At 33.7% G+C, this 25,767-nt stretch overlaps 4 protein-coding genes, 1 long non-coding RNA gene and 1 other non-coding gene across 7 annotated transcripts; 4 read left to right on the top strand and 2 right to left on the bottom strand.

Moving 5' to 3' along the window:
- Positions 1-3: 3 nt before the first annotated feature.
- Positions 4-5,506, top strand: LOC123196723 (E3 ubiquitin-protein ligase RING1-like). Its single transcript, XM_044610817.1, has 2 exons — positions 4-1,159; positions 5,240-5,506. Exon 1 carries the CDS (start codon positions 113-115, stop codon positions 1,145-1,147), a length of 1,035 nt encoding a protein of 344 aa, XP_044466752.1. The 5' UTR covers positions 4-112; the 3' UTR covers positions 1,148-1,159; positions 5,240-5,506.
- A 2,046-nt stretch (positions 5,507-7,552) lies between these two features.
- LOC123196719 (pentatricopeptide repeat-containing protein At2g13600-like) lies at positions 7,553-10,380 on the bottom strand. The gene has a single exon (XM_044610813.1). It carries the CDS (start codon positions 9,672-9,674, stop codon positions 7,935-7,937), a length of 1,740 nt encoding a protein of 579 aa, XP_044466748.1. The 5' UTR covers positions 9,675-10,380; the 3' UTR covers positions 7,553-7,934.
- Positions 10,381-11,099: 719 nt separating this feature from the next.
- LOC123196720 (F-box protein At5g49610-like) lies at positions 11,100-14,556 on the bottom strand. 2 transcript variants are annotated; one of them, XM_044610815.1, is made up of 3 exons: positions 14,364-14,556; positions 13,104-13,207; positions 11,100-12,461 (listed from the first exon to the last, which is right to left on the bottom strand). In XM_044610815.1, the coding sequence occupies exon 3, from the start codon at positions 12,456-12,458 to the stop codon at positions 11,289-11,291; it is 1,170 nt and encodes a 389-aa protein (XP_044466750.1). In that variant the 5' UTR covers positions 12,459-12,461; positions 13,104-13,207; positions 14,364-14,556; the 3' UTR covers positions 11,100-11,288. The 2 variants fall into 2 exon arrangements, with proteins under 2 accessions (XP_044466750.1, XP_044466749.1); XM_044610814.1 differs by lacking the exon at positions 13,104-13,207.
- Positions 14,557-16,030: 1,474 nt separating this feature from the next.
- Positions 16,031-19,864, top strand: LOC123195617. The gene is made up of 2 exons (XR_006497499.1): positions 16,031-16,576; positions 19,611-19,864. It is a non-coding gene; the product is annotated as an uncharacterized LOC123195617 (long non-coding RNA).
- Positions 16,047-16,119, top strand: TRNAF-GAA. The gene has a single exon. It is a non-coding gene; the product is annotated as a tRNA-Phe (tRNA).
- A 1,173-nt stretch (positions 19,865-21,037) lies between the features above and the next one.
- Positions 21,038-25,537, top strand: LOC123197011 (probable ADP-ribosylation factor GTPase-activating protein AGD15). Its single transcript, XM_044611186.1, has 8 exons — positions 21,038-21,384; positions 21,725-21,783; positions 21,994-22,084; positions 23,132-23,186; positions 23,566-23,656; positions 23,751-23,958; positions 24,803-24,986; positions 25,206-25,537. Coding segments are annotated over exons 1-8 (741 nt in total). The 5' UTR covers positions 21,038-21,333; the 3' UTR covers positions 25,208-25,537.
- The last annotated feature ends 230 nt before the right edge of the window (positions 25,538-25,767 follow it).

Raw genomic sequence — 25,767 nt, 5'->3', positions numbered from 1 at the left:
GCCACGTGGCTTCATCTGAACCGTTAACATTCATTCCTCTCTTAAACTCTATAAGTGACCCCCCCAGAAGACAAAAAAATCTCTCAAATCTCAATCCATTTGTCTCGTTGACATGTCTTCCTCCGGCGAAATTGGTGGCGCCACCGCCGTGGCACCACCGCCACCTTCTCAGCCACAGATGTATTACTGTCACCAGTGTGAGCGCACGGTCAGGATCGCCCCGTCTTCTTCCATCGAACTGGCTTGCCCCACTTGTAACGGTGGCTTTCTTGAAGAACTCGAAACTAACCCTAACCCTAACCTTAATTCCCACTTTAGTCATCCTTTCGATGCCTTCTTCCAAGGCGATCTCAGTACGCTGTTGGGCATGGGTCCTACTCCGACTCGTTCCTCTTTCACTGTCACGGACCCGGCCGAGTTCAACCCCTTCGTTTTTCTGCAAAATTATCTTCAAACCCTGAGGGCAGGTGGCGCGAATATCCAGTTCGTCATCGAAAACAGCTCTTCAATGGACCCCGTCGGTGGAGGGGCGGCTTTTCGGCTCCCAGCAAATCTAGGGGATTACTTCGTTGGGCCGGGCCTCGAGCAGTTGATCCAACAATTGGCGGAGAATGATCCTAATCGATATGGGACGCCTCCGGCTTCGAAGTCGGCCATTGAGGGGCTACCAAATATCAAGATATCAGCGGAATTGATGGGCTCGGATTCATCTCAGTGCGCTGTGTGTAAGGATAGTTTTGAGTTCAATGAAGTTGCGAAACAGATGCCGTGTAAACATATATATCACTCGGATTGTATTATGCCTTGGCTTGAGTTGCATAATTCTTGTCCCGTTTGTCGGTATGAGTTGCCCACGGATGATCCTGATTACGAGCAACGGCGTAATGGGAATAATAATAACACAAATATTAGTACTAATAATATTTTTGGGATCGGTGGTGGGATCGCTGCTGGTGGTGATGGTCAGAATGGTGGAGGGAATCCTGAGACTCCAAGGACGCTGGAGCGCAGTTTTAGTATCTCCTTGCCATGGCCATTTACAGCGTTTGGTTCACCTGCCGGGACAAGCCGTGGGAGTGGGAGCAATGATGGAGATTTGAACCCTGGGAATAGAGGCTCAGAGCCCAGACAAGAAGATCTTGACTAAGAAGGATCTTTGGTATTGTACTTTTAAACTATTGATATTGAGCTTTTAATCTCTTAATTTACTTGCTTTATTTTATTTTGTTGGTTTTGGTTACTTTGTTCTATTTATTAGCTGCGGGTTTTCTGTTCTCTGTGTAAATATGGTTCCATTCTATTTAATGTTGGAGTTTTGGTGGCAGATATTGATTTTTTTCTTATGTGAGGATTCATCATAAATTTGTGGATAATTGTTTGCATGTGATTGGTATATTATGCATGAGTTCCTTGGTCAATTTCCTCTTGTGGTTATGTGTTTTTTGTTGAATTTGTGTATGTGTGTGTGTCTCTCTCATTTAATTTAAACAATTCAATTTTACCATTTTCTGATGGATATGGAAGGCTTACGATGTTGGATTTTTGAGAGTAGGGTTGGAACTGCTTATGTTGAGAGTTAGATTTTGAATGTCTATCTCTTTGGTGTTTGTTCATTCTTTATGGTGTTTGGTCTATTGGAGTTAGCAGTTGTGTTTGCATTAATTATTCTATGTTTATAGTGTTTGGTCTAATGGAGTTTGATTGAAGGGAGCTTCATCTTTAGAAATTACTGAAGATCTGTGCAATAGTTTTTCACATATAATCTAGAGATGTAATAAAATATAAATTTTATATGAGAACACCAGTTGCTGAAGTTTAGCCTTATGTGCTAGTATTTCAAGGAAGGTAGCAAGGTTAGGTGCCCTTTGTCCTGATAATTAACTGACAATCAATTTGACCATTGTGAGTTATACAAGCTGAGATTACATTTCTACAACTGTAGACATGCAAATTTGATGATGTCTCATGATTATATGCTTTTATATGGGTTCGTTCTGTTGTTTGGCATTTCAGCTAGCTTAATATTGTATCACCCTTTTCGGTTTCTGTGACAGTATGTCCTCTTCATGTAGCATCTGCACTTGTGAACTCTTGCTTCTTAGCCACTAACACCCCTCCCAAGAAAAAAATTTTTTGCTCACCATTTACTCCTTGAAGGCCAGAACTTTGATTCTACTTTTCTATTCTTGCTGCTGCTGTCTCCTCTGTGAGGAAGGGGCAGTATCTTCTTCTCTTGCTGTAGTTTGGATTCATATTAAACATAAGCATACCCTTCTCTAGTGCTAAAAATGTAGAAGCTTTCTATCGATAAATTATAGTGAATTGTACTTCCAGAAAAAAGAAAAAAATATAATAAAAATGTAACCTAGTAGCTACTGTATAACTAATATTATCATGTAATTGTCAAAGGTTCATTGTTAACCTAGTGCAATGATAATGATCTGTACAGGTACATGTCAATATTTTTTGCTGTTTCTCAATTGAGAACATGCTGCTCAAAATGTAATTTTGCCAGTTGTAAGACCTATTTATCCAATTCTGAAAATTCTGTAAACACCTAATTGTTGTTGTTTTATCATTGTCAGTCTTAAGATGAAGTGATGAACATGTTTAATATTCCACTTATAACTCTTACAAGATTTGAAAGCACATGTCTTTCCCCTGTTGCACTTTTTGTCTCAACATGGAGCTATTTATCAGCTAGATGAAGAGCGGATATAAACAGCTTCATTGTATAGTCCGCAATTCTTTCTTTCAAAATTATTGTTTCAACATTTACTTAATGCTCTTCAACATTCTTATATATGTAGTCCTTGCATTGGTTTTAGGTGCAGTGTTGCTAGCTCTGGCTGCTTGCCTACAGACATTTTTTTATTGTTCTCAACAGAAGCTTCTGATCTCTCTCATTGTAGGTTCAATGGATTACTACAGGGTCTCATTGTTCTAGAGTATTTTAGCAACAACATTCAATGGTCCTTGTATCTCCTTATAGAGTTTATTTCGATGATTTGAGCCCTTTAATCTATCTGGAAATCTGCTGAAATCAGTTCTTCCCATTAATTTATCACGGTCGCAACCAAATTCTGCCTCTTTCGTTATTTCATAGTATTTTCGAACTTATCTCTTTTTGTGTTGGAAATAGTGGGGTTGCATTTTACTTTTTGACCAACACTTTCTCAATCATGTTGGTGATTAATGATTCACAGATTATTTCCCTGTGTTGGCAGCAGTGAAGTTCCCCTCCACCTAGTTCAATACCTTACTGTTTCAGTCTTGCTTAACGCACGCAGCTCATAAGTGGCACCTTTTTTCAGTTCCTCTCTTAAGCAAGCCAATCAGGTCAACAACTTACGGATCAGTACACCTACTATCAAACCTAATGTCAGCAATAAGAATGATAAAAAAATGTAGAGGCAGAGGTTGAGAACTAGAAAACACTTATTAATTTCTGGATGAATAATTAGATTTTAAGTTGGACCTTTTGTGTTTGAATTACCAGATTGAATTGCTCAGATTACTCACATGCTCCTCTTCTAACAAGTACAATGATTGTTGAATAATATTTTTTAGAATGTTCTTGTTATTTATAATTGTCTTGAACTATTTTCTTTTATTTTGTACCCATTTTAGTATTGGTAACTGAAGGTTAGTAATTGGCTTAATCCTATGCTCATCATGGTAGTTGAATTATGTATTGTATCGTGTATTAATTTTTCGTATCGAGTATTATATCATATCGTATGATATGATTTTTAAAAAATAAAATAATCAAAATTTTTAGTTAACACGTCATCATTTTAAAAAATATCATAAACACTCTTGAAATTTTAAAATTTCTCATATACACCTCTATTACATCATCATTTTCTCTCAAAAAAATGTATTGAGCCGTATGTATCGGTAATATGTATTATATCCTATGATACATCCACTGTATCGTATTTATTTGATACACTGCATTATACGTGTCGTTTTTCACTTTTATCGTATCTTATCATATATTATAAGATATTGATAACTATTATGCTCATAAGATTAACAACTTTTTCTTTGATCATAGCTGTTGACACTCCATTTTGAAAGTAATTAGTTATACCCATTGATTCTAATTAGAGGAAATTAAATGTCTGTATATTTGCTGCATATTTGTGAATTTGTTCTACTTATAGCTAGAAGTTTTGGGACATGCAGATGGGGAAGCAGAAAATGAACATTAAAACTTGCTTTAAGTGAAATGAGAAAAAAAGTTGCATCTAACGAGGATCTGTGTTTGTGAGATAATTGATGAGAAAGTATTAGGGGGATTTCAGTATGCAAAAGCATGTTAAGGTTTGTTATTCTAGCAAGATAGAAGCTAAAACGGTCATGTTAGTAGCTCTTATGGGGTGATCATCATATTTGCAGAGGTTTTTTTGAATCTCCTTGTAACTTTGTGCTTCCTAATTGATCTTTTTAAAAAGTTTCCATGCCACCATCAGTAATTTGTATGCTATGAACGATATAGCAGTAAGATTAAAATGTTTAGATGCTCAAAAATTAGTACTGGAGCTGTTAATTATATATTACCTATCACATATGTTTATTATCTAGAAAGTATGTCTTTGCGTATGTCGTATGTACATATAACATAACATTTTATCAAACTGTTGAGCCAAATTGTTGAGATTTCTAAGAAATGTAGCTTCAGAGCAAACTCAGTTGCAAAGGCTTCATTTTGCCCATACACTTGTGCTAATTAGATTAGTATACTAGTTAGCTGCTTGTTTCTGTTGGATGAAGCTCAACAAAAATGGATGTCCTTTTTGGAGTGAGCAACATTAGCTGTTTGCTTTTTTTTTTTTGGGGGGGGGGAATGGGGAATGATGGGTTTCTCATTTAGGATTTGGAGTCGTAACTATTCATTGTTTTTTTAATTAAACATCTATCTTTTGATCATTTGGTTTCATACGTCTGCATTCAGATCTACAGAATATTTGTCGCATCAAATAATTGTCTTAAAATTATCTCTACACAAACTCTGCTCTCTGGATGGTACTAGTTTTTTGCTAGATCGATGGTACACAATATTTCGTTGGTCTTCTGTCTCTGTCATGGTTTGACATGCTATCAGTTGTTATATGTCTGTCTTATATTTAGATATTTTCTCTCTTCGAGTCTGCTGGCTGTCCATATCTTTGTGGCTTAATGTATCATGTTTGTTTAGAGAAAGTTGGTCATGGTCTTTTCCCTGTTTTGGCAGGAATGGAAAGTGATTCGAATCTGCAACTGCTGGTGAGTCACATAGAAGAGAGATGTTTCGATTGAATGATCACAAATGCATATTTTCGTGTATGGATGATAATCATAGGTAAAATGTCCATTATGATGTTAGTATGAAGAATTCTTTATAGTTTCAAAATTCTATGAGAATTTTATTGTGTATCATTGGTTTGCATTTTTGTAAAAAAATCTTATCTTCTTTGGACCCGTTTTATACTTTCGAAATATCCGTTTTACTTTTGCTGAATTCTTTACTCCCCTGAGCTCTTTCTTGTTTACTAGTCATGAAAGTCAATAAAATTACGATGACTTAACAATTTGGGTATTAATGATGATATAATTAAAAATAAAATAAGATCTAATCATATAATAATATTTTATTATTAATATTCAAATTAATATTCATTATAAATATATATAACATCCAACAAAAGAAAAAACTAAATGTCTAAGTTGTTAACATTGTTCCCATTTGTAATGTTATATGATATGAATGTGATACAAACATGGTTACTAATATTATATAACATATAATGTCAATTTTACGATATAATATATGATGTCAATTGTACGATATAGGTATAATGTAAATAAAAAATAAAAACAATTGAACAATATAATATTGCATAATATATAATGTCAATTATATATATTATAAGGTATGTATCAATTTTTATTGACACAAATTGATATATTTTTTAGAGAAGGGAACATTATCAAAGTTAATATGAAAAATTTTAAATCTAGGAACAATTGAAATTTTTTATTATATTTTTTTAAATGTGTATAGGCGGAGAAGAATATCTTTATAATTGCTTTTTAATAACATAGTGCAGCAAATTTACTTATGTACCCTAAGGTAGTTTAGTGTGAGGGGAGAGATAAAAATTAAAATAGATGATGTGACAATTACATCTAATAATTTAATTCGAATAATACATTAAAATGAGTATTAGTTTGAATATTAATAATGATTTATTATCAATGTGGGTATCATGTGAGTAAAGTATTTTCATGAGACGAATTTATTAAGTTTTGTATAGGTTGATATGAGTCAAGCTAACTTAGTCTCGATTTAAGCAGGTCGAATTATTCTAGCTCAAGTTTAAATCAAACCAGTTTGAATGTAACAAGTCATTAACAAATTCATTTTTTTAACTATTTTTTATTTTTCTAACAATTTTGTGTGTTTTCACATAATTTTTCATTTTTTCAATTTTCTTTTTTTTAATTTTTTTTTTTTTGATAATTTTTTTTTTTGACCTTTTTTGGTAGTTTCTTCGGTGCTTTCATTGCCAATTTAAACTGAAAATTTTGAATTAAAATCAAAGTCAAACTAACCCTCGTACTCGCTCGAATCCAACCTTAGTTTTTTTCCTTATATAAGCAAAGGAACTTAAAAGAGAAACAAGCTGGTTGTTGATCTTAGAACATTTCAATTTAGAACATGTATGTATTTCGTGGCAAAACACATAAATTTTATGATATCCGTTTAGATATTAAGCACATTCATGTAATGTACAAGACATAACACTTATGCATGAATATGATTTTAACTATAATCTGCATGTTATTGGGGTTTTATTATCAACTGGTTAAGCATGAAAATTCACATTTGTAACTTATTGCCATAACCAAATTTATACAACGTTTCATGATCGACACAAGATCTAGGAAGGAGATATGGCAAGCAGAGCAGAAGATGAAAAGAAGTGGCCAGTTACAATGGTACTTACACTACATGATGCAAGTCATCACAATTGTTTCAGGCTCACCATTTCTGTAGTTGAACACATAAATAACCAACTTGTCGACAGAGAAATTGAAGTATTGAAAGCACAAGGAAATGAGATTCTACTGCATGATTCTGATACCGGAAAAGCATATCCATATTTCAAACTGATAGGTTTCAAGAATAAAAACATATATTCTTCGTACTATCTTAGAGGTACCAATGTCTTAGTCATGGACCGAGGTCTCAAACCAGGCGACACTGTTAGATTCAGATACAATCATCGACTTGGTGTATTGTTCTTCTCTGTTTTAAATAGGGTATGTACTTGCATCACATTATTGGTATGTGAAATACAAACAAATCTTCTATAACACCCCTAGACATTTTCCATATCGGCAAAATACAGGAAAAATGTTATGTAGGTATGAGTATCCCAGATTGTCTGGAAATGCCAAAAGAAAATAGGTTAAATAGTTTTTAAACTCCTAAACTGTCAAGATGCATTAATGAATACTCAATTTACTTATTTGTTGTTGCAGAAGACTGAGGATTACTGAGTGAGGGCAATTATGGAGCTAACTAAAGATAGCAGGTGAAGCTCTAAGCCCCAGTAAGCAGGATTATAAAAGCCATAAAATAATGCTAGATGTAAAGCATACGTTTAAGATAATAAATTTCTCTATCATTTGATTCTCATGATTTTGGTTCTTGTTTTCAAGAATAATTGAAGGATTTTCCAATCAATTGTAAGTGAATGATACTAGCTACTAATTAAAATTCCAATTTGATTTCCAACAATTCTTATATTGACCAACCAAACATGATTTTACCAAAAAAATGGAGCATAAAATGTAATGACTATCAAAGATTCATGTTCACCTATCATTCCTGTGAGTCATTTGGGAGCAGGTCCAGCAGGAGTTATCTGAACTGTCTTCTTCTACTCAATCCAACTGGTTCCAGGCATTTTCCTTACATCCCTGGTCTCCATTAGCTGTCTCAGCATTCCTACACCATCCCAATTGTTTAAATCAGCAAACATATTTGACAACAGTACATAACTTGATGAGTCATTTCTATTGAGATTTATTGCATGCTCTGCTGCTCGCTTCCCAGTTTCAACATCCCCATGGCGCTGACAGGCTGCAAGCAAAGTCTGCCAAATCAGCACTCCTGATTGAATCGGCAGGTTCAAGATCAATTCCTCTGCTTCTTTGGTACGTCCAGCTCGGCCCAGTAGATTTACCATGCATGCATAGTGATCTTCTCCAGGGGAAATTCCATGGTCCTTAGTCATGGAAGATAAATATTTCCACCCTTCATCGATAAACCCTCCCTGGCTACAAGCATACAGTACGCAAATGTAGGTGATGTAATTGGGCTCTACACCCTTCATAGTCATGTCCTCAAAGATCTCAAGAGCTTCTCTAGCTTGGCCATTTTGAGCACAACCCATTATCATCGTTGTCCATGACACAACAGTATAATCGTCCATGGAACGAAAAACACCCCAAGCACCATCCATGTAACCACATTTGACATACATATCAAGCAGCGCATTATCCACACAAACATCAATCTCAGAACCAAGTTTTATTCTCAAACCATGAACTTTCTTCCCTTTCTCCAAAAATGCCAAATTGGCACAGGCATTAAACGCTGTAGCAAGTGTAAACTTATTAGGCTTCACACCAATTTTCATCATCTCCTCAACAACCTCAACCGCCTTCCCTGGTTCCCCACACTGCAAGCACCCAGAGGCCATCTGGGTCCAAGAGCACACATCTCTTTTAGGCATTTCGTTAAAAATTCTATAACCCTCAGCCAACCTCTGGTTCTTTATATACATATCCGCCAATGAATTCCCCACACAAATTTCAACCCCATAACCACTCTTAACGATCAGCCCATGAACTTGCATTCCCATTTCAAGACATTTACCCACAGCCAAACTGGTCAAAACACTCGAAAAAGTGAAGTTATCAGGCTTCACTCCTTCACTGATCATCCGCAACCAAAACCCTGGAACCTCCGAATAACAATGCTGCAAATAACCACCCATCATAGCATTCCATGTCACAATATCCTTGTTCAAACAGTTATCAAAAACCTGTGAAGCCTCAACCATTTTACCTTTTCTTATCAAAGCCGTCAAAAATGCATTCATCAAGAACACATTCCAATCCAATCCCAACCTCAAGATCAGCCCAAAAATTTGGTACGCTCCTCCCAAACCTCCACTCTCACTCTCACACAAAGAACAAGCATGTAATACACTAACAAAAGTAAACCCATTTGGCGCCGTTTCTCCCTCCAAAAGCATTCGTTTAAACGTTGAGAGAGCTTTTTGAGGAAACCCATGTTGCACAAACCCTGAAATAACGGCAGACCAGGACACGACATTTCGATGAGGCATTTCGTCAAACAACTGGAGGCCACTGGTGAGATCGCCACATTTCATGTACATGTTGAGGATGTGATTGTGGAGGAACAGAGAACAGGGAATGGTGCATTTTATGAAGTTTCCATGAATGGCTGCTCCGTGAAGCAAGCTTGAGGATTCGATACATTTTTGTAACAAGTTAGAGCAGAGTTGCTCAGAGTTTAGTGATGATGTAATGTGCCTTGTGAAAATATAATAAGGTATCAGCCTTGTGCTTGTTAAACTTGGAGGGAACATCTATTCATCCTTTAGCATCATTTCAAGAGGATGATACAGAATCGCTTAAGATGTTCCAAGCTAGCTAAGCCAACTAAGGAAAGTGTATGATAGTCTAAAGTACAAGAGATAATTTTGGGGCATATGGTTATGGCAGGTTGAAATTTGTAATAGTGAAGTATAAACTTGTCACTAGGGGTGTACACAATCTGAGTTGAGTCAGAATCAGACCGCTATTCAGCTTGAATAAGCTTAGTTCAATCTGAGACCGGTATCTTATTTGGCGTCATCACATCTTTGACCTTGTAGCAAACGGGTGCAATGATAAGCAGAATCACTGTCTTCATGAATTTAGCATAGGAAAGAATATTCTTAGTGTGACCAGCATTTATAAAGATCAAGTTGTAGATGAACTTAAAGGTATATTTTGACACACAACATTCGTTCTAAGATCACAGATGAAAGAGATAACGGTGTTACAGCGTCATTCGATGCTGATTACAGTAAGTATGTTGGCTTGCTTAATAAAACAACACAAACTATTATATCATGGCTTTCCTTGTGAACTTGTATCAATTGCTACTGCATAACCATTCCAAATAATATATCAGAGGGCCACATAAGTTAGCAAAATCATGCATTTTGACAGATTTTTATAGAAATGAACACATAATGACCAGAAACCAGAAACCATAAGAGGAAGTGTTAGATGCGAATTTTCGTCACCAACTGATTTACGCAGTACTAAGTCTTGCACAAAAAAACTATGATAGCGATGAGTAGAATTTGAAGAGATTTTGGTATCTCTACTATTATTTCATATAAATACTAATCAAATAAATATAAGAAAAAGAAAAGAAATAAGTCACAAGATTTTAATCATGTTTCATCCCAATGATTGAAATATTTACTTTCACGATATAGTGATTAACTGATATATATTATGTAAGAAATACAATATAACAAAATATTTCTATTGTTTATTCTTTATGTCTCTATTTGAGTAAGTTTTCTCTTTCAAATAATCGTTCATATTTAATTGATTATTAAAGAAAAATTATATTTAAATTAGGATAACTTAGAATTTATGATTTTAATAATATTCCAACAATGTATCCCAATTTTAACTAAACTAAAAAAGAATATTAACAACACTAGAAATATTCAATTAAGAAGGTGAAGATATCTTCAAGTTGGTGTTATAAGTGCAAAATAGTAGAATATTTGTAAAAGATTATAGACAAAGTCCCCATTTGGGGGGTGTCTATTGGTTGTCTCGAGTTGAGAAGTTTTCTTGTTTCCTTATTGAATATTAGATAAGAAACAACTAAAATGTCACAGAGGCGTTGATTAGCATGTGATCGCTAATCTTGAAGACTTGACTCATGCAAAAAAGTCTCAAATAGAAGTTTTGCAGGCTGGAAGGTAAAGTATATCATGAAGAAATAACCAAACAAGCAGGAGTTAATATGAAATTTGAACCAAAACAAATTTAATATTGTTTGCAAACAGAAAACATTCGTCAAAAGCTGCTTGTATTTGTCCTAGCCAGCTAGCTATCAAGCCAATCATAAACTGAAGTTTTATAATGCTTATGAAAAGAGTAAAAGGGATAAAGACTAGAGAAGCAAAAACTCAGCTCTGTTGTCTACCTTTCCCCGAAGCCCAATTTAAAGGAACCAAACTCAGAGAATATGGAAGTACAATAGGATTGAAAGTAGAATAAGTACCCAACTCATTCAGTGCACAGACTTCCTTCATCTTGTTTGTGTCAACATGATAAAGGTAGATGTTGGAGCACACCCTCATCAATAAGTATCCATCTTTGAAGGCCAAGGGATCCATCCATGGGGTTGATTCGAAAAATTTTCGCTGCCCCACTCTCACGCGTAAGTTGCAAAAGAACTCTGGATGTTCTTCTTCCAGTTCATCAAGAGTTTTTGAGTGTTTAAGCGTCCATTGGAATTCAAAATAATCCTCTAAACACCAAACATGAAGTCCATTCTCAGAGACCATGACATAATGTAGCTTACCATCATATTCCCCAATACATGCCTCAGGGATACTATCCAGTGTTGCAGCAGAAATTGGAACTGAAATCAGCCAGGATAACTCATTTTCAACATTGAATGTGAGGATTTCATCACCGTCAGTCAACCAATGTAAGATCCCTCCAATAAGAGTGCCTTTGTTCTTGTACAATCTATCATTGCAATGACAAATCTCTTTTGATTTCCTCCAATCACCAGTATCTGAAGAGTATATGTCAAAAGAGAAGAAAAATTCCTCATCTCCAGCCTCATACTGTTGCACTTGGACCAATTTAAAGTTAGCTGACTGGCCTATAGGTTCTCGAATCGGATCAAAAACTAGAGCGATGGTGGTTTCTTTATCAGCTTTGGCCAAACCCAGCCTGATCCATTCTTTGTTCAAGGGATTGCATACATAGATGAAAGGATCTCTAAAGGGGTAGCAACTCCGCAAACAAACCAGCCCATTGCATGATGCCAACACTACAACTTCTTCAGGGAGAAAACTAAATACCGACTGCTGCAATCCAGCTTCAGATTCAACAGGGATATGATTAATAGTTCTGATATCATCTAAGCACCACTGGTACCTCTGCTGGAAGAAGAATCCGAATAGTGGTTCTCGTTGTTGTGACTGAAACTTGATGAAAAGACGATCAGATATAAGACAATACCATCCTTTGCAAACACACCTTAGATTAAGCAAACATTTTGTTGGAAACCGGGATAGCACATCAAAAAAGATGTCAGTGTTCGAGGACCAAATATTATCCATTGCCTGAATTAAAGAAATAGTAAGTCAGCATATCAAATGTAGAAATATGTTTTGCAGAGAAACAGAGGAGGAAAGCTACAAGAATTGATTCATAATAGAGCAATAAGTGACAAGCACTCCGTTCTGGAGCATCTAAAGAAACATTTATCAATCTAAATATAGATGCATTGAAATTTCCTTAAACCAAACACATATTTCAATTTGTGTTTAAATGTTTTCTAGGCAACCATACGCATGTTACTGTTTCCAAATAAATGAAAAAGGATAAGATTTTCTCTTTACATTCACTTTACTCTGCTATAATTTTCTTCAAATTTCCTTTTGGGTTTTCTCTTTTATTTTCCCACCAAAAAAAACAAAGCCTCGGTCCTTGAAACAAGTCCTCTGCTTCAAAAGAAGCAACCAAGGGTAAGAACATAATTCAGTTAAAGAAAGAGAGAGAGGAAGAGATAACCCATTTGCCAGTTTATGAAAGCTAGTTTTATGCAAGAAATTTGAAAAATGTAGATATCTTTCCCAGTAACATTTTCTGGCCATCCAAAAAAAACTCATAAGTTCACGCAGTGAAAGAGACTCATATAAACTAAAGAACACAAAGGGTATAACAAGAATCACTCAATCAAAACAGGAACACAATTTCAGAACCTGAAAAAATGTTGCAAGTATGATGAGGATGAGACTATAGCAGTTCACAACAAAAGCACACAGAAGAATTATCTGCTTCACTCAAATGCAAGGCTTTATGAAAGCTACAATCAAAGACAAACAGAATTTACTTTAATTCTCAGATGGAAAAAAAAAAAACAATAAATCTTCTAGATCTTCCCCTTAAAAACTCTAGATTTCCTGATAATCCATAATATAAACATCAACATTTGTTTGGTTGCAGAGAAAATATGAAAAGAAAATGTATGGTCAAATCCCATATATGTTATACTAAAGTATCTAACAACAATCTCAAAATGAAAAGATTAAAAATAAAAGGGCATGATTTCATTAGTCTCCATAATATAAACATTAACATTTGTTTGTTTGTTGAGAAAATATGAAAAGAAAATATATATGGTCAAATCCTATATATGTTAAACTAAACTATGCAACAGCAGTCCCAAAATTTAAAAAAAAAAAGGCATGATTTCATTAGTCTCCATGAATTATAGCTCCAAGCTTTATCATCAAGAAGACAAAAATAAAAATGAAAAAAATCCCAATAAATTATAAACAGACACATGATAGAATATATAATTAATGGATCGAAGTATAAAGTTAATGGACTACGTCCAGGGCAAATTATTTCATCAAATTCTTTCAATATCAAACTTGTTTAAAAATTAAGAAATCATACCCTGCATGTTAACATTTGAATATGAATTTTTCCTATTGTTACAAATTTCATTTTCTTTCCTTGAAATGTTTTCTCAGCAACCAAACACAAGTCAATCTAATAGTCTTGACTAGATGAAATTCTAAGAACTCCAAAGAAAAGAGAAATACGCAGAAGACTTCCAAGAAAATGAGAAAGGAACTTAACAGTTTTCTCATGTTTATTTATTTTGTTGATTTATTTTTTTTTCACTTTCCCACCAACCAACCAAAGGTTTACTCGTGTAAACAAGCATCTCTACTTTACAAACCATTTCCCATCTTCTCTTCTTATTTCCCGTAAAAACAAAACGTAAAGCAGTAGAGTCAGAAACAACAGAACGAAAGAAGCTAACACCCTCACCCCCCTCAACAGGTAAACAGCTTTTTTCTAACATTTTCTAGCCATCCAAACAGAGTTTTGAACTTTGTTACATAAAAGGAACCTTACCAACAAAAGTAGCACAACAAGAGTATACAAATAAGAATCAAGTAACAGAAAACAAAAATTCAATCTTCTAAATGATCTTTGTTGTGAACTACCTGGACAGATTTCATCAAGAGGTAGCTCTGCTAGATAACAAGAAGCACCAGCCACTGCCCGGAACAGAGAAAAAAAGTTAGAAACTGTTTTCTCTTTTTTATTATCTGCAAAAACTTTCAGGGAGTGTGGACAGTCATGCTGTCCATTTTCCTGCGTTAAAATCAATGAGATACGCTGTGTCACCAGCCAGCACCCTCAACATGGAAACTGAAAAGACAGTGTGCGTATGTATAGCAAGGCCGTATCACCATATTTCACCAAAACTTTCATGAATTCACTCTCTACCCTTAAGTTTGAAAATTTTATTTTCTCACCCATCTACCTATTCTGTTAGTGCAATTTACACTTGGTTGAACATAATTTTGATTTTTACCTTTCACTCATGCACTTTGACTAAAATTTGAAACACTATTTTCATTGATATATTAAAATATTATCAAATTAATTTATTACTTATTATTAACATAATCTTATTTGATTAATTAAATAATAATATATTATTATTATTATTAAACAGACATGACAAGTAATATCAGGATAATGTAATTATCACTTTTTCCTTATATATTAAAATATTTTCGATGTAATATTAATTTTGTTACAATTTTATCTTTAATAAATTTTTTATAACATATTACAAACATTGAGATAAAATAATATTCTTCACATTCTTTTAATTTAATTAATGAAATATAATAATTATTTATATATATAAATTCATTCAAATATAAATCAATTTATATCTATTAATTTTTAAAATAATATATCGCTGTGATAATATTCTAATTTTAATAATAAAAAGATTAAGACATCTTTATATATTTATAAAGTTAGATGTCAGAATTTTAAGCAAAACGGCTTTTCCACTTGTCTATGTAATAGTTTACACTAATAAAATTAATAGATCGGTGGGGGAAATAAAATTTTCAAAATTAAATCATCGAAAATGACTATTTCATCAATGTTCAGGGGAAACATAGTCATTCGGCCAACTTCATTAATGTATATCTTAATTATAAGAGGCATAAGCTTAATGGAAGATTGATTAATAATTAAGGTAAGTAATGGGTTGCCCAAAGTTCATCATATAAATAAATTATGAAGTAGTAAAAGTTAGATGTGGTTAATAAAGGTGATTAATACAGATTTATTGGGTTGTCGAAGGTTTAATTAATTCACTTGATCAATTAATGATGTTATTATGCCACTCACTTTATCCATAAATATTACGGTTACCAGTATATTATAATATAATAAAGTAAAAAATAATAATTATCTTAGACTATGTTAAAAATTAGTATGATAAAATGTGTATATTATAATATATGATATTTATAAATTAATATTTACAATTTTATTAATATATATCAATATATATATTTTTTAAGAATTACTATCATAATGATATTGTATCGAGGCAACATTTGTAGGGGGTTTTATGATTTTTTCAAAATAGATGAGTTAATATTAAAAAATAATTTAACTTTAAATTTAATAAAAGTTGGCTGAAACTCAAATAACCGAATAGGCTTAGACTTTGCTCATTATACGAAAACAACTTAATATTTAACTTAAACCCGAAAAAATAGTTAACTAATTGTTAAAGTATTAGTTTTATATATATAAATATTAAGTTTTAATTTTTATATAACGTTGTTATCTTTAATCGTTAAAAACAAATTGCGGGGATAGCTCAGTTGGGAGAGCGTCAGACTGAAGATCTGAAGGTCGCGTGTTCGATCCACGCTCACCGCAAAATTTTGTTTTTCGCGATTCTTCCGTTTTGATTTGCCCTTTTTCCGGTTACCTGCTTTCGGTCTTAACTTCTTTGGGGGCTCCATTCGAATCCATTCGCATAATCACTGAAGAACAAATTAGCCAATGGCTTCACGAGGAGCGAACGCGTTGCTATCCCGAGCAGTTCGAATCGAAACCAAGTTAAAATCCCTACTCGAACCAACCCTTTTAGAGATCGATGACGTGTCCCACCAGCACGCCGGCCATGCCGCCGTTAAGCAAATGGGAGCTGCAGGGGAGACCCATTTCAATCTGAAGATTGTTTCGCCGAAATTCGATGGCTTGAGCCTCGTGAAGCGCCACAGAATGGTGTATGACGCTTTGGCTGATGAACTTCAGTCTGGACTGCACGCGCTTTCCATCGTTGCAAAGACTCCACAGGAAGTTTCCCATAAATAGTTATTGAGGGTTATCCGTGAGTTTTCAAACTTGAAACTGAGAATTTGGTTTGGTAACAGTTAGTGAGATTACGTGTTTGATGAAATGCCTAAACGAAAAATGATGCCTTGATTATTTGATTGCATAATTTTAGTTCATTTGTTTGTCTTGTTTTTTTATTATTATTTGATGTTTTGTAATGTGTTCTATGGATCGAGTTATAGTCCAGCAACTTTAATGGACGAATGTTTTCATGCAAGTTGCCATGCTTAGGGGTTGAGTCTCAACTCCCCTTTTGCCCCTCAACCTCAAACATGACCAGCTCGAACTCATATCCTTGCAAAACTCATTGAGCTTGAGCCTTGACTCCCCTTTTGCCCCCAGCTCCACCCTAACCATATTTTTGTTTCTAGTAATATTGTTTTAGTAATGATTAAATATAAAGGGTAATTGAAAAAGTAGCTTACATGTAATCAAGACGTTGCCTTCTGCGAGAACAAAATTGGTATGGTTATGTTACTAAGCTGTTGCTAGTAGCAAACTCTTGTGATCCTATTTTGCTTGCTAAATTGAAGATTTAGAATCAGTACACAATAATGTTAGTTGAATGGGTAATTGTAAGTTGGAATATTATATTTTTAATATTTATGATAGCTAAATGTGTAATTCACATTGGTTGTGTGGATGTTTTACACTAATGTTTTCTAATATAAGCGTGAAGATCCTTGCAAAATGTCTATTAAAGTAGCATTAGGTTTGCAGTAGCGAAGCAACTTGTGGTTTGGTTTGATAGTTTTTCCTTTTGTTATCTGTACTTTAGTTCATTCCTTGAGGATATGATCTTCTCATCTAGATGATTTGGGCTCTTTCCTTGGTTTAGCCCTTATTTCTTTTTTAATATTGGGCTGCTTCTCTCTTTCACTCAGGCACAGATTGATAAGAGTTATAAATGGAAATGGTGGCTTTCTATATTATATTCCTGTTGGAAAACATAAGAATTTCAATTGGGCATGATTCATTATCTTTCAATCTAGCAACTTCTCGTTGTCTTCCTATCAACAGATATTGACTATGTTTTTTTGTAAGCTTATGGAGACTGTGTTATTCAAATTTATACATATATATAGATATATATATATTTTTTGGGTAAATTTATTTATATTTTCTCATGATTTAGGGCCAAAATCAAATGGCAAACCATTTGAGCTATCCTTGAATCCATAATAGCAAGTGTGAGTTTTCAGTTTATTCTAGAGTTATCGTGTAAAATAGAGGATCATACTTCTATAACTGGAGATATATTTTACAGTGATTTGGCATGAATGGAATGTCAGCTATTTTGCAAATATTGCGATATGGCTTTTAATGTTACTTTTTGTACTTGTTCCTGCATGTGATTTCAAAGTTGTTGCCTTGTGTCTGGCAAGGCAAAATGACTGGTCTATTATACGTGTAGTGAGGTTGAGTTTGATCCAAGTTAAATGTGTGAGAAATATAGGCAATGTTGATATTTCCCCCCATTTCGGTTCTGTAGTGTTAGGACCTAGGGTCTTAGGGGACACATGTCCTAATTTTAAGGGTGAAATAAGCGTATATAAAGGGTAGCTAGGGTTGAAAAAGGGGAGGAAAAGAAATTAGGGTTTTTAGGCAATCTTTGGCTGTGGACAGCCTTTGGACTGATTTGAGAGGTCACTGGCATTTCAAATTGCTGGATTGGGTGGCCCTGGGTCTTTGAATTGTTAGTTTATCTACTTGTAAATTCCTTTTATCAATAAAATAGCTTCTGTTTTCTTTATTTGTTTGTGATTTCTTGTTGTTTGTGTTGTATTTGGCTGATAATCCTTGACACAGGAAGACTAAAAACAGGCAGAACAAGAGAGTTAAAAATTAGAGTTTGTATTGAGGCTACTGGAAAAGACATTTGTAACCACTTAAGATAAATGGTAGAATATGAACTATAGTATTCAGGTTAGTTTATAAATTTGCATTTTCTTTTTGGACTAGGAAATAAACACGAGAACATAAATTCAGAAAGACAACTCTCAATCTATGCAATAGAAAAAAGGACATGCTGACGACATTGGAAAAAAATAATGGACAGTCTGCGGTGAAAAGCCTGAAAGGGTTGCAAAATCTATGAAAAATGAACAGTGTAGACAACTCTCAATCTATGAAAAAATAAACCCTAAACCAGAGAAACAGAAACAGTTTCTTGCTTAGCTAGTGAAACCTCTCAAATTTGATCAATGAAGTAAAAGGAGATTGACTTAAAATTTTGAGGAAATAGATGTCCATAAAAAGGTTAAAAACTTCACTTTACATTCTTCTTCTTCCCTTTTTTCCTTTTCATATTACACTTCCAAATGCATGTATATTTAACGTAGTCTCTGATTGAACTGCTTGGTATGAGAAGATAGATGAAACCTTATCTGTCATTCAATCTTTTTTAACCTCATAATCTTAAATAGTAAGCAATTATTCCCCCTCTGTCTTACCATCTTGGTCGATAATTTGCTCTTGCCCTTGCTTTACACTGCATTCAACGTGAATAAATCTCTCCTTGATATTGAGGTTGCCATGTTTCATTACTTTGAATTTTAACTCATCTTGTGCACATCTCGTGAGTACATTGTATAATGCTTTGTGTGAAAATCAATATTATGCTGAAAACATGTTTTATGCTAGACTCATAACATAATGGTGGTACATACAAATTCGCTTAAATTTGAAGCATTATTCAGAATCTAATCAGTTTCTGTGAATAAGTTCTTAATTTGGAATCGAAATGTTATATTAGGAATGGTGAACCCTTTTAAATTCATACCCATACCTTCAACACAAAAGAATGTCCATGTTGGCAACCCAGATCTATGCTTTCAGAAGGAGTGTAGTCTTTTATATGAATTCTTTCTAACTGTCAGTAGCATCTGGGAACTCTTTTTGTGGCCTATCAATAAATAGACCAGAGTGGATCATACTTTGTGCCTGTCTCTGCTCTCTGCAATCTCACATATTATATTTAACAAAGCTGAAAATGCACCATGGCAACTAATGATGGCTCAATGTTGCAGCAAGCTGTATCCTTGAGATGGAAGATGAAGCAAGCCAGCTTTAGTAGTTCAAGACTGCTGGATCCACGGGCACCTGGAAATGCCATATGAACAGTTGGGTAAATAATGACTGTTTCTCTCCAACATGAATTATGTCTATTATTTATGTTAGTTTATTGGTCAGAAATTGAAGACAGGAATTATACAACTGATCAAACACGTTTTATTGCTTGTGGAGATTATTAATAATGCTTAGTAATGGAGATTTTCTTCAAGTACTGTCTTTTGTTTGGTTTATAATTAATTGTATTAGTTTGATCAAAATTTATTATAAGTTATGGCTCAGAATCAGGGTATTTTTTCATTTATTTTTAATATATGAATTGTGAAAAGTGATATTATACATGTACAAATAGTGGGTTTTAATGGTGGACAATAAACTTTCGTGTTATTATATAATTAGGTAGTTTAATTGTTTATTTTATTTTTAATTTAAAATTATGGCATGTTAGTTTGTTTGCATCTGGTTCACATACAAAAATTAACACGTGTTATTATGTAATTAAATGATCTAATTATATTTTTTATTTTTAATATCACTTGATCATCGAATCATTAGTATTCATTAATTTTCATTCCGTGGTATTTATGAATTATTTGATTATATAATTGAATTATTATAATTATTATTATTTATGAAACATGATATGGTGATGGAATGGGGGATTTTTGCAACATGTGAAGGCCATTGAAAGTTTTTGAGGCATTTTGAGAGATGGGTTTACTAATTGTAAACTAAAGGGAAAAAATAAAATCGAGTGTAAAACGGTTGGCTAAATCATGAGAAGTAAGTAACGGTGAAAACTTCCCGCCAAAGATTTATATAATAAAAAAGTCCCCATCCATGAGATGCCAATACATCTCCTCATCATACATCCACGGTATCATCAAACCCCCTTTATTTTTTTTTTAATTTTTGGTAATATATAACAAGAGCCATTTTATACACTCATATTTTTTAATGTATAATTTGATATACGATTAAGTATTATTTTATTCTTAATTAAAAATTATTTAATTATATAATGACACATCATCTATATACTCATTATATATTCAAAAATATACTTATATAGTTTTATTGATATAAGAACTAAATTGCAAATTACTTTAGTTCTTCCTACATTACCTGTGGTTTGAATTATTTGATTAATGTCGAGTTTAAGCTCACCACTCATTGTTTTTTAACTTGACTAATTTATAACCCTAACCAAAGAACTCATGGACATGCATTTTGACAGAGTCAAGACAATGTCAAATTCAAAAATCATTGGCTCTATTAATCTATATCATACATTTAAGTTCAAGGAACGAATAAATCTTGTTATAACAGAAAAAAGTAAAAAAGATTTTGGATTGATATTTGATATATATATACTAGTAAGATTATCGAATTTCAGTAATTTTTAATGTTAATTTAAAGATAATAATAATGTGTGTTGTAGCAATGCAATGACGTTGTAAAGTTCCAAAACCAGTAGAAAAACCGCGAATTTATAGGGTGAATTTAACGGTTTGTTCTCTCCTTTGAATGAGTTGAGCCACATAAACTACAAATAGTCTTCCACACATCTTCCTTTCTTTATTTTGGCTGCCTACATTTTGACCCTGTTTCTTGTTTTCAATATCCCATTTTCAAATTTCCAACTTTTTTATCAAAGCAAAGTCTCCGGAGGCAACCACCATGAACGGCAAGGCCTCTGTCTCCAAAGAGCTTGATGCCAGGCATTCCAAGGTTCTTTTCTCATCTGGGTTTTTTGTAATGACATGATCTGCTCTGTTCATACCTCTTTTTCATTAGTTTTTTATAAGTGCATTTGTAAGAGCTTAAATGGGTTTTTTATAATGCTTTTTTCGTGCAAGTATTTGCCATTTTTGTTGGCATTTCTGTATATTTGAATTTTTTGGACCTATGTTACATTTGAAAGGAGCTTTAGAGATTAAATTGTCTGTCTGGATTTACACATTTTAGTTTAAAATTTTAAATTGAGTGGTTGTTTAGCTATTAGGAATCCATGGCTTTGATTGTAATATTTTTCGCAGTTGCGCTTACTGGATTGTTACTGTTGATGCAGATCTTAGAGGGTCTTCTTAAGCTACCAGAAAATAGGGAATGTGCAGACTGTAAGAGCAAGTATGCATTTCAGAACTCTCTGATGATGTTTCAAATTTACTTATTTTTTTACACTAAAAAATTTTTAGTGAATGTATTCATTTATATATGCATCAGTTAGAATCTGATGCATATATATAAACAGGAATTCAAGCTGAGAAGTTAGCTTATTACTTATCGTAGAATGATCAGATAATGTGGCTTTTTATTATGGTAGTGTTCTTATTTCAGGGCACCACGATGGGCAAGTGTGAATCTGGGAATATTCATATGCATGCAATGTTCTGGAATCCATCGTAGTCTTGGAGTGCATATTTCAAAGGTATAGAATTTTGTTGGCTTGTTCATATATTGCTTCATATCAACTCCCTGTAAATGCTCTTAACAAAGCCCTCAGTTATAATCTGTATGAAACTTATTGTGGAACTTATATCAGTTATAATCACATTGTTCAGATACATCTTTATAATCTATGTTTTTTCTATTTAAAAGATAGCTAGATATTTGGCTTTTCAGAGTGAATTACCTATATATAGCTAATCATCACTTAAACTTTTTAGACATGTTCTCTTATGCCGACTCTTGCAACCTATGCTTCTGAGATGGTTACAACACAAAATGCAGAACTAATAAAGTAAAAAAAACAATTATTTTGAAAAATGAGCATGAAATAGATTAAGTGTACTACGCATCATCTTGTGATTAGTTGATGTCGCTTGTAACTCATATTTTTACTACAAAATGGAGTATGATAAAGTAAAAGAGGTGCATACTGAAATGATAGAGATGATAATTTACCATGTCATTATTGAATTCACTGGAGTCCATTTGAGAGTTGTCAAAAGTCGTTCTTGACAAAGCTGTACTATGAAAAAATATTACTATACTGAGCCAACTTATAATTAAAAATCTTTGCTGGTAAAGGTGAGTGTGCCATTGTCTTTGTATCATAGGTTCAGAAATTTATTGATTTAGTTGCTTTTAACTTGGAAAAGAAATCCAAATAATGGTTTGTAGCCGTGTTGGTACTTGTTTATTGAAGTTCACTTTTCTCCACATTTCTTCTTTACTTAAAAAGTAACTCCTTAGTGTGTTTTTGAATGACAACTCTTGGTCATACTTTCTATTTATATACTCAATGTGTGACATTATATAAAGTTGAGCACTATTTGACTCCTGGAACAATTTTATATGACTGAGAAAACCAAAGGTGCTTATGGACATAAATTCTCTTTCAATTCCATTTTAATCATGTTTCTTTTATCGTGACATGCCACAATTCTTTATACCATATTTGAATGAATACTCCTTTTTGTATTCTCACTTCTGCTGTCCTGATGATGGCCTGACCTTCTGATTTTGGAAATAGGTGCGATCTACTACTCTTGATACATGGCTACCAGAGCAGGTTGCTTTTATGCAGTGTAAGAACTCAAGTGGTTTAATGTGAGTTTAAAATATAGATTACTCCATATAGGACACAACATAATAAATTCCTTTGATTCAATGCAAGTTTATGTTTCTAAGGATTGATGCAGTGAACTGAATTTGTTGTCCCCATGGACTATCAAGAATCCATGTGGGAATCTACCTATTGTATCTTGTTACAGCAATCGTTATTTCAGTTAAATATTGTGGCTAAAGACACTGCTTTTGTTAGAATAAGTTTATTGATAATTTTGTGCTCTCTGTGATTTTTTATATTTTTTATTTTCCTGTTTAACAAATAATGTAAGTTTGTTGGCCATGGACTACATTTTTCCATGTTAATAATAGTTTTTTATTTGCTTATTTGTTCCATAGCTATGGGAAATGAGAAGTCCAACAAGTTCTGGGAAGCAGAATTACCATCAAATTTTGACAGAAGTAGAATTGAGAAATTTATTCGCATGAAGTAAATTATCAACTGAAGCTTATGATTATCAAATAAACTTGAAGACAGGATTGGTTAATATCATCTTCTACTAATTATACTATGGATTTTTCAGGTATGAAGAGAAAAAATGGGTTCCAGAGGGAGAAACAGAACCAGCTGCAAAACTAGCTGAAATGAACCATGGCATTAATAAGTTCCCAGAAGGCAGTAAAGGTGGTGCTCCAGGAAAACAAAGATCACTTTCTCTTGAGGAAGAGATTTTTACTAGGCACATGTCTCAAAAAACTCCCTCAGCTCCTTCAGCAAGGAAGTGCCGAAGGGTAATGGCAATAAATCTTTATATGTTTCCATTTTCGCTTTAGTCAAAGAAAATGTTGACTTCAATTACCAGGAAAGCTGTTTCATACTCCATCCCCATACATCACTTCCTTTGTCACCCTTTGATATAGATGATAGGCCAATTTTTCCTTTAGAGTCAGTGATGAGAAGGGTCTAAATCTGAAGTATTGTCACAATGTCTTCTTTTCTTCACCGTCTTTAACCTATCCTTATTTGATTTTCACACATCTATTTCTACGTGTGTCCATGATTAAATGCCTTATATGGTTTCTTTATTATTAGGCTTTGTTATCAATTGCTGGGGTATAGGGATATATTTCGATGGTTCTACAAGTACCAAAATTTGCGGAAACTTGGTAACTTTAAGGCAAGACCTGTCCTCTGGTATGCCTAATGCCCCAATGCATACAAGAATTTGTAAAGGCAATCCTGCCAGATATTGGTATTCATCAACTAGCTTTCTCTTACCAGTAATTTGGTACTTTAAATACCATTATGATCATAAACGGACACAGGGCAGGAAGTCTGTATTGCGTATGACAATAAATTCACTTTGGCCCTAGCTTAGCTCCTTTGGATGAGACTGATTCATCTGGTTCCATGGTCGGTAATATTACTTGCACTATTACTGAATGAGACATTTGGTTGGTGTCGATATTTGCATTTGTTGATATTTGGTGTCTTCAGTTACTTCAAAGAGATCTTACACTAGTTGGACTGCATTCACGTTTCATACTGGCTGGATTTTAGGAATCTTGCTTTACAAATTGCTCTTTTTTTTTTGGTGTGTGCTTTGTGGTTTCATTACATGAATTCAATATGCAGGGATCGCTTGATATGAGCATGTTCGTTGCTGTACGTTCATCAAAGGCACCACCACCATTGACAGAACACAATACACCTGCGAAGAAAACAAATGGAGCAGCTGATCTTTACAGCTTGCTTTATGCTCACAACGGGGACAATGCTAATTCTACTGTTCCTCCATCACAATGGGAAACTTTTGATTGTAAGACAACTATTTAAATCAAACATGTTATGCTTTCTCTCCATCAAGATCTCCAGGCACCTTGATACTATAGTCGATGCCAATGGAAACACCATAAAGCTTACAAGGCAATTTAGATTGAAAGAACAAAGAAGGATAAAAAATCATGAAGCTTAAACGTCACTAACGGGTCACGATATGTAACATTTCTGATTTTTCCGGTGAATTTTGTGGTTGCAGGAGCAGATTTGCCAGACCCAGGCCATGGAACTAACAGAGATATCCAACTAGCTGTTGCAGTAACAGTAAAAAGTTTACAAACTGAAGTGAAAATTGCATGGCTATCAACAACAATCATTGGTGACTTTGCAGATCCTTTTAAATCATAGTAAGTTGAACAATCTTTCAAGATTTTATTTCCAGGTTCTTGTTTTCCAGAAACAAAGAAAACAGAAAATCATCATGTCACATTTTTGCAGCCAAAAGTTTTCTTTATTATTGCTCGGCTTGAAAAACATTATACCAAGCAAAATTATAGGCTTGGCAATGTATCGTGCTGAATTGTGAACCTGTGCACAGTCTATTTTTAAAAAAAATTTCAAATCAAACTAGAAAACGATTTAGAAAAATCTCATATTAAACCAAACTGAAAAAATATGGTTTAATTTTGTTGGAATTATGGTGTGGGCATTTAAAATTCTAATTAGTATTAATCCAAAGGCTTTTAGTAGTGAATTAGCTTTTTGAAAAGGAGCTAATTAGGAAAAAACAATAGAAATATCCTGATATAGATAACAAGTGG

The sequence above is a fragment of the Mangifera indica genome, chromosome 14, assembly GCF_011075055.1.
Source record: "Mangifera indica cultivar Alphonso chromosome 14, CATAS_Mindica_2.1, whole genome shotgun sequence".
Lineage (NCBI taxonomy): Eukaryota > Viridiplantae > Streptophyta > Magnoliopsida > Sapindales > Anacardiaceae > Mangifera > Mangifera indica.
Note: the sequence above shows the minus strand (reverse complement) of the source record. Positions and strands in the feature narration are given on the sequence as shown.